The sequence below is a fragment of the Oncorhynchus tshawytscha genome, linkage group LG05 (genome assembly GCF_018296145.1).
Source record: "Oncorhynchus tshawytscha isolate Ot180627B linkage group LG05, Otsh_v2.0, whole genome shotgun sequence".
NCBI lineage: Eukaryota > Metazoa > Chordata > Actinopteri > Salmoniformes > Salmonidae > Oncorhynchus > Oncorhynchus tshawytscha.
The window spans coordinates 28,681,086-28,690,009 of record NC_056433.1 but is presented as its reverse complement, the minus strand read 5'-3'; the positions used below and the strand labels follow the sequence as shown (position 1 = coordinate 28,690,009).

Below are 8,924 nucleotides of genomic sequence, written 5' to 3'. Positions count from 1 at the left end.
ATTTTTTCCAAATACAAAACACAGACTACATTTTCTACAAGTTCCCAATCAACATCAAAACTATAATTTAATTTCATTTTACATTGTTTGAACACCAGATATATACAGCCTGATGCACGTCGACTCTGCCCTCAACTACTGTAGTAGATCAAATAAAATAATTGACTTTTTAAACAAAATGTTAAGACTTTGTTTACAGTTTTTGTTTTTAGACATTGTATGGCTGTGCTTTAATGCTTTAAGCAAGCACTGGTGATAGCATTTAGCATTGCATGTGTCATAATACATCTGTCAATCTGCAGTATCCATCAATAATTTTACTTCAGTCAATTTTTTATTTTTTTAAAGTTTAAATAAACCACTGAAATAGCTCCACCCGCCTATGGCAACCAACCAACCTACACAATACAAATAACTATATCACTTCAATTAAAAAACAGATGGTTCCGTATTGATAATTTGTTCTGATTGCCCAAGAAGCGTTCCAAGCTGTGCTTCATTCATCTACGAAGCAATTTCACTTTCTTTTAGTGTAAAAAAAAATCTCACTGTGCCGGGTAAACATGAATTTAGTAGGCCATAAGAGTCAGTGTGGCTGTTGCTAACCAAACCCAAGGATTCTACACTTAGAAAAAAGGGTTCCAAAATGGTTCTTTGGATGTCCCCATAGGATAATCTCTTTTGGTTCCAGGTAGAACCCTTTTGGGTTACAGGTAAAACCCTCTGTAGAAAGGGTTCTACATGGAACCAAAAGGGTTCTTCCTGCAACCAAAAAGGGTTCTTTAAAGGGTTCTGCTATGGGGACAGCCGGGGAAGGTTATAGATAGAAAAAAGAACCCTTTAAGGTTCTAGATAGAAAAAAGATGCTAAGAGTGTACCTCTAAAATATTAAATGTATACATACAATGTACAATAGGTTCATTAAAATGTTACTCTTGCCATTGTAATATCAAATCAAGCCTATTAAACAGCATGCAACTGGGCAAAGATACATTCCCTCTTCATCTCATTTGGCTTATACAATATAAAAAAAAATTAAAATTGGAGACGAGTCATGGAATCGACAAATGAAAAATAGATTTTAGACACTCAGTCAATCTCCCTTTTTATAGTTAAGGAACTTGATTAGTATTGGTGGGAGGGGCAGGGTGTCAATGTGCCTCAGTCTGGGGATTCCAACCTGCTGACGGATCTTCAGCCTACACAGCTTCATCAGTGAATATGGTGGCACTGAAAGAAAGTGCAAAGAAGTTGCTTATTAAAGGGACTGTGCGATTGGAGAGCAACATATTTATCTGGTTAACACACATGGGAATAGTCAAGGTAACAAGTATGCAACAGTACAAAAATAAGGGCATAACCTTAGAAAATAAATACTCATGAGCAACCTGACATCATGCAGACATATCCCATTGACACCCATGCTTAATTTGCATGAAACTTTGCGATACATGCTAATTTCTCAAGGTAATTGACCCTAAGTGAACACAGACCCTAATGATTATATGTATAGCTCTGTTATTAGTGGAGATCGCTGTCATAAGCTCACTTACTTGCTTTCACTTTGATCCCTGCCCAGTCATGGTTGCTATCCAGGTGCTCAATCAGCCTGGAGCAAAGTTTCACATGGCCAACATAATCCAGGAGCGTGTCTATGATGGGTCCAGCCCAGCAACTTATCGTTGGATCGTTGATCATCTCACAGAACTGAAAATAAAGGGTTCAAATTGGATTCAAAGAACAGCCAATAATAGGTGTATTGAGCTGAGATGGAATTGGAAACTAATAGACCAGCAAACTGTCTGTATTGCATATTAACCCAACCTACCTGGATGTACATGTTGATTGGAGCTTCGTCCTCATCGGTAGCGTAGCGCAAAGTTTCGGTGAAGCCTCTGCCTCTACTTAAAGTTTTCAGGGGTGGGTGTGGCTTGCTGCCATATGTGCAGTCGAAACAGGAAAGGGCATCGCAGCCATTGTCCATCAGATACTTCAGGATTTGTGAATACTTCATACCGAGCATGACTACTGCCGGGAAGGAGCAGGGGTGTGTGAGGATGGACGCGTTCATGTTAGCTCCATGCTCCACCAGCACTGTGATCATTTCCATGCAACCCCGCCTCACAGCGATAAGAAGAGGGTTGAACATGTCAAGGTTGGGGTTAGCGCCGGCCTCCAGAAGCATTTCTGCAGCCTCTAGGTTGTTGTTGGCAACAGCGAAGTAGAGCGCTGTGCTGCGACGGTCCTCATACATTTTGGATCGGTCTTCTGCCAGCTGGAGATTGACGTCATATCCTCCCTTGATAAGCACTTCTAGAATCCAGTCCCTGTTGTGCTCAGCAGCCAGGTGGAGGGGACTGATGCCACTGCATTGAACTTTGGCCTTACTTGTGGCAGGGATCAGCATGGATACAATGCTACAAAAGGGAAGCAAAGATATCACTTTTCACACTTAAATTATATATATTTTTAAAGAGAAATCAATGCTTTGAATTAACCAATCAATTAATTCACTGCACTCACTCAAAATGTCCTTTCTGGACAGCAACATGAAGAGGCAGGAGGCCAGACTTGGTTGCTCGGTTTGCATCTGCTTTCTGAGATAGAAGCAGTTCCACAACTTCCTTGTGACCATTCTTACTTGACTCGTACAAGGGTGTTGCCCCATCACATGCCTGGCAGTTCATATCAACCCCTACAATACACAGGAAAATAGTCTAAACGAATACAATGTTGAAATACTGGAAAAGTGGCAACACTGTAACACCACCAGCAACAGATTGTCTGGATGCTTAATGGTTATTTTTTAATCTATTCATGGCGTTGTAAGGAATGGAATACTTTCTTCAAGATATAGGCATCCGATACTAGGAAACCCAATAGGTTTTGAACATAGAAGCCATTTTCAGGTTCAGTTTGGGTTGTAGGATTTCATTTTCATGCCATTGGGACTATTTAATGGATCAACAATTGTATGTGTTCGCACACAGACACTGTGCCGTTCAAAGTCATAAAGGGTCATGCATTCCCAAAAGTGTATTCAATAAGGGCTTGTCATGACCTGTTGCATGACTTTGGACATTATTGACATGATTTGAGGATGGATAAAGTGATATTGCTTATTTAATATAATCAATTAAAATAATCTTAAAGTTGGTTGTCAAAATTTGAAAACTTTACCTTTGCTGATCAGGAAAGACAACACCTCCACTCTCCCGTTCTGTGCTGCCGTAAAGAAAGGGTCTATCCCGTAGATATTGGCTGCATTAAGCTTGGCACCGGCATCCAACAACATCTGGCAAATTTCCACGTTATCATGCCCGGCTGCTTCATGGAGAGGTGTCAGACCCTGAACGCAAGCCTTGTGCACTGAGGCTCCATACTTTAGGAGGTGGTCTACAATCTCTGCATTGGGCTTCCCACAAGCTGAAAACGGAATGTGAGAAACAACACAGATAACTTTGGTTGGATTTGCTGTTTGTAAAACATAAACTGATTGTATAACAGTGGTGGACTTCACCGGTATAACCAGTAACCTAGCTTGAGACCTCAAAACTTGTATTCACCCCAGAGCTAACACAGAGTTGAGTCATACAGACAACTTGGCTGCGTTTCATATCACACTGTTCACTATTGAACCTCTTGACAGAACAGCTTTGAAGTCAGTTATTTACCTTTCAAGAGTGGTGTTTCTCCGTCGTTATTGGCAATGTTGGGATTTGCACCTCTGTCTAGAAGGCACTCCACACAATTCACATGGTGAAAGATGGCAGCCAAAAGAAGTGGGGTCTGATTGCATGTACCACATGTGTTCACTATCCCAGGATGGGCTGTGGGAAATATAACAGACCCAAGCACGTTAAAAACAATCAGCATGTACTGATAAAGGGTCTTCCTGAAATTCAGGAAGATAAAATAGTTTAAAAACTAGAAACCATTCTCAATTACACTTTTCTTTGTTTCACCCTCACCTCTTAATATAATCTTGAGGCATTCTTCTTGACCGTAATATGCAGCTTCGTGTAGAGAAATCCATCCATCCTCATTTGGTACAAAGAGACTCTTTGGATTGCATTTCACTATTTCTTTTAAGGCCTTTAAATCACCATTCTCAATCACAGGCACCAGGGGTCTCACATCTCTAAGGCATAGACAAAGATTAAGGGGAAAATGGTCATAAAATGTTGGCAAGTTAAAAAATGTAAGTGCCTTTGAATGGGGTATGGTAGTAGGTGCCAGGTGCACCAGTTTGTGTCAAGAAGTGCAACGCTGCTGGGTTTTTATACTCAACAGTTTCCTGTGTGTATCTTGAATGGTCCACCACCCATAGGACATCCAGCCAACGTTTGTGCGAAGCATTGGAGTCAACATGTGCTAGCATCCCTGTGGAAAGCTTTCGACACCGTGTAGAGTCCATGACGAATTGAGGCTGTTCTGCGGGCAAAAGGGGGGGTGCAACTCAATATGAGAAAGGTGTTCCTAATGTTTGGTATGGTCAGTGTACACTGAGTGTACAAAATATTAGGAACACCTTCCTAATATTGAGTTGCACCCTCTTTTATCAGAACAGCCTCAATTCAATTCGTCGGGACATGGACTCTACACTCAAACCGGTGCGCTTGGCACCTACTACCATACACTGTTCAAAGGCACTTAAATCTTTTATCTTTCCCATTCCCCCTCTGAATGGCCCAACATACACAATCCATGTCTCAATTGTCTGAATTTTAGAACAAAACGGAGAACACCATCGTGTTCATGAGAGTCTTCCCTTTCCATAGTTTGTAGGTCAAACCGTTCAGATGCTACAGGCATTTTTGTGAGAAGACACATTTTCGTGAATGTCTCATGGTGTGACACCGCTCTAGCTCTCCCACCTTTCGCCGCAGATGCGGAAGTGCAATTGGATTAAGTGGATTGAGACGCATCCAATGCAAAAAAAACTGCTGGGATGTTTTTGTTATATAACTTAGAATGACGCACCGGTGTGTCAATCGACTCTAAAGGTTAAAAGGTGACATCAATGAGGGATCATAGCTTTCCCCTGGTCAGGCTATGTCATGGAAAGAGCAGATGTTTCTAATGTTTTGTACACTCAGTGTATCTCATGTCATGTAAACATTTGCCTCATCAGGAGACACCATTGTGGAACCCCTGTGTTACTGCTGTCCCTGTTAGAGAGAGCTGTCACCCACCAACTGATTTCTACTGTATGTTTGGCATTTTGGAATTATAATAAACCTGCTGTATTTATACTATCTGGCATACATATTGTCAAAAAAGATAAAGGGTTCACAGACTCACATAATCTGGTCTGCTAAAGGTGGGTTTGCAGGTGAGGGGTTTGGAGGTGGGTTGGCTGGGTTCGGGTTGGCTCTGGGAAAGTCATACATGTGCCTTGTTGCAGAGGGGTGCCTGACATTAGTCATAAATTCGTTGGTGGTAAATTGGTTTGGCTGGTAATTGGGTTGCCAATACACAGGTGGGGATGATTGAATGGCGTTAATAGAGTTGTGTTCCTCAGTGAGGCTGCGTTCAATGACCAGCTGCATCAGCTCCTCATCTGACAGGGCGCTGTAAAGACTGTAGTCATCAAGACCTCTAGGTGTGCCCATCCTTCCAGGCATGGACATGCTGGCCACAGCCATGGTTGATCTATTTGCAAGGATACAAAAGTCATGACAATGAAATTCACTAAAACTGAACTACACTTTTAAAACATGATTCAGTATGCAACCAATACCACTAACAGGACGTGCATGTCAAAGTAAAACTGCTAAAACTATTTTTTAATATTTATATATGAATGTCAAGACTGTGAGACATATGTACTGCATGTGCTATTGCCAAAGAGGTAATTCAAAACATTTTTGAGTTTAAAGATTGAGGATAAAACCTTTTGCAAAGTCAGTGTTGTGAACATAGTGTGGATACCAACATGTTTCAAACAGACCACCATAGTCCCTGGGCCCAAGAAAGCGAAGGTAACCAGCCTAAATGACTACTGCCCGTAGCACTCACGTCTGTAGCCATGAAGTGCTTTGAAAGGCTGGTCATGGCTCACATCAACACCATTATCCCAGAAACCCTAGACCCACTCCAATTTGCATACCATCGTAACAGATCCACATATGATGCAATCTCAATCCCACTCCACACTGCCCTTTCCCACCTGGACAAAAGGAACACCTATGTGAGAATTATTTTCATTGACTACAGCTCAGCGTTCAACACTATAGTGCCCGCAAAGCTCATTAATAAGCTAAGAACCCTGGGAATAAACACCTCCCTCTGCAACTGGATCCTGGCATCCTGACGTGCCGCCCCCAGGTGGTAAGGGTAGGTAACAACACATCTGCCACGCTGATCCTCAACACAGGGCCCGCTCAGGGGTGCATGCTCAGTCCCCTCCTGTACTCCCTGTTCACTCATAACTGCACGGTCAAGCACGACTCCAACACCATTATTAAGTTTGCTGATGACACAACAGTGGTAGGCCTGATCACCGACAATGACGAGACAGCCTTTTGGGAGGATGTCAGAGACCTGGCCGTTTGGTGCCAGGACAAAATCCTCTCCCTCAATGTGATCAATACAAAGGAGATGATTGTGGACTACAGGAAAAAGAGGACCGAGCACACCCCCATTCTTATCAACGGGGCTGTAATGGAGCAGGTTGAGAGTTTCAAGTTCCTTGGTGTCCACATCACCAACAAACTAACAAGCACACCAAGACAGTTGCGAAGAGGGCACGACCAAACCTATTCCCCTCAGGAGACTGAAAATATTTGGCATGGTCCTCAGATCCTCAGAAGGTTTTACAGCTGCACCATTGAGGGCATCCTGTTAGGGCACTGGTTGCATCACCATTGAGGGCACTGGTTGCATCACTGCTTGGTATGGCAACTACCCTACAGAGGGGAGTGCGTACGGCCCAGTACATCACTGGGGCCAAGCTTCCTGTCATCCAGGACCTCTATACCATGCGGTGTCAGAGGAAGGCCCTAGAAATTGTCAAAGTCTCCAGCCACCCTAGTCATAAACTGTTCTCTCTGCTACCACACGGCAAGCGGTAGCAGAGCGCCAAGTCTAAGTCCAAGAGGCTTCTAAACAGCTTCTACCCCCAAGCCATAAGAATCCTGAACATCTAGTCAAATGGCTACCCAGACTATTTACATTCTACAGGTTGGTAGAATTCCCCCCTCTTTTACACTGCTGCTACTCTCTGTTGTTATCCTCTATGCATAGTCAACTTAATAACTCTACCTACATGTGCATATTACCTCAACTAACCGGTGCCCCCGCACATTGACTCTGTATTGGTAGCCCCCTGTATATAGTCTCGCTATGTTATTCTACTGCTGCTCTTTAATTACTTGTTACTTTTATTTGTAAAAGTCACTTTTATTTTTTAAATCTAAGAATTTCACGGTCTACACAAAATGTATTCGGCGCATGTGACAAATAAGATTTTATTTCACTTTTCTTTTTTTTACCTAGCACTAACACGCTTTTACAGAAGAGTATTAGGGCCAGGTGAAGAGAAAAAATAACTTTATTCACTAAATTTAATTTAGACTTAATTTAAAAATTTCAACTTTATTCTCAATTTCAACTATTTCAAGCATTTTGAGTTTTTAAAGTACTATCCATGCAAAAAATAAAATCACATCACTGCTTATTTATCTCTTCACTTGGCCCTAATATTCTTCCGTACATTTAACTTAGAAACCAAGCTCTTGATAAGTGTTAGTGCTGGGATTTACCAAAAATCAGCACATCATACAATAGTAATCCTATATCAAACTGACGGGAGGGTACTTTAGCCAAAAGCTTAATTGAGAACAAAGATTTGATTTTAAGCTGTACATCATTTGTTTACTAAGTCTCCTATGACGACAACAAACAAAACTAATGGAGAAGAATGTCCTTAGTTTTTGGTTATGATAGAGTAAGACAGCGGTACCAATCGCATTACATCATATTCCTCCAAATTAGTTAATCATTTCATACATTGAAATGAGAGAATCATAAACTGTATACCACATGCTTAGGTTGATTCATGGCTTGTCTTGATGTGATTTCTCTACAGTAACTATGCTAGTATACAATTATAAACAGTAATTTAACCATTCATTTCCACAAAGTCATTGTTTTGTGTACCATTGTTCTTTGGATCTGCGGTTACAGCTTAATAATGACATTGTAGCTGGTGACCAAATAAACAAAATCATGTGGCTAAAGGCAACTTAGTGTAAAGTGCAATTGATGAAAGCATGCATGCTGTCCCTATACAGCTGAGTAATAACATGGCTGTTAACATAGCATAAAGTAATGTGGCTAAAGGCAACTTGAGTAAGGTTAAAGGAATACAAACCCTACTGGCATGCTATACCTACTTTGTAGTGTCTGCAGTGTGCAGTCAAAACACTTTAGCAGTAGACTAGCAGTTATCAGATTGCAGTCCTCGTGAGGGGATGAGGATTTGAAAATGTCCTGCACTCTGTGTTGTCCTCCAGGCGAATGGAGAAAAAGCAGCAGCTCAATGTTATTGACATATTCCAAAGGGGGTCTTGATTTCATTCTTTGAAAAGCTGACCCTTGATGGCAAACTTTGCTTCCATGTGTCGCTCAGAATAGGAATGCCCTACTTCAGATATGGCACGGTTGATGCTGACACTTAAAGTGCCTAGAGAACGGGGGAAACCAAACATGAACTTGTGCAAAACACACACTATTGTGGAGAAAGGCCCAGGTTTCTCCCAAGGCTGTCAATTTTAAATTTTTTATATATTTTTTATTTCACCTTTATTTAACCAGGTAGGCTAGTTGAGAACAAGTTCTCATTTACAACTGTGAGCTGGCCAAGATAAAGCAAAGCAGTGCGACACAAACAAATCAAATCAAATCAATCAAATCAAATT

The 8,924-nt window shown here is 41.5% G+C and overlaps 1 protein-coding gene across 1 annotated transcript; it reads right to left on the bottom strand.

Moving 5' to 3' along the window:
- Window positions 1–738: 738 nt before the first annotated feature.
- Window positions 739–8,553, bottom strand: asb2a.2 (ankyrin repeat and SOCS box containing 2a, tandem duplicate 2). Its single transcript, XM_024420584.2, has 9 exons — window positions 8,400–8,553; window positions 5,305–5,655; window positions 3,972–4,141; window positions 3,675–3,830; window positions 3,181–3,426; window positions 2,524–2,695; window positions 1,829–2,417; window positions 1,554–1,707; window positions 739–1,230 (listed from the first exon to the last, which is right to left on the bottom strand). The coding sequence occupies exons 2-9, from the start codon at window positions 5,646–5,648 to the stop codon at window positions 1,094–1,096; spliced, it is 1,968 nt and encodes a 655-aa protein (XP_024276352.1). The 5' UTR covers window positions 5,649–5,655; window positions 8,400–8,553; the 3' UTR covers window positions 739–1,093.
- Between the last annotated feature and the right edge of the window lie 371 nt (window positions 8,554–8,924).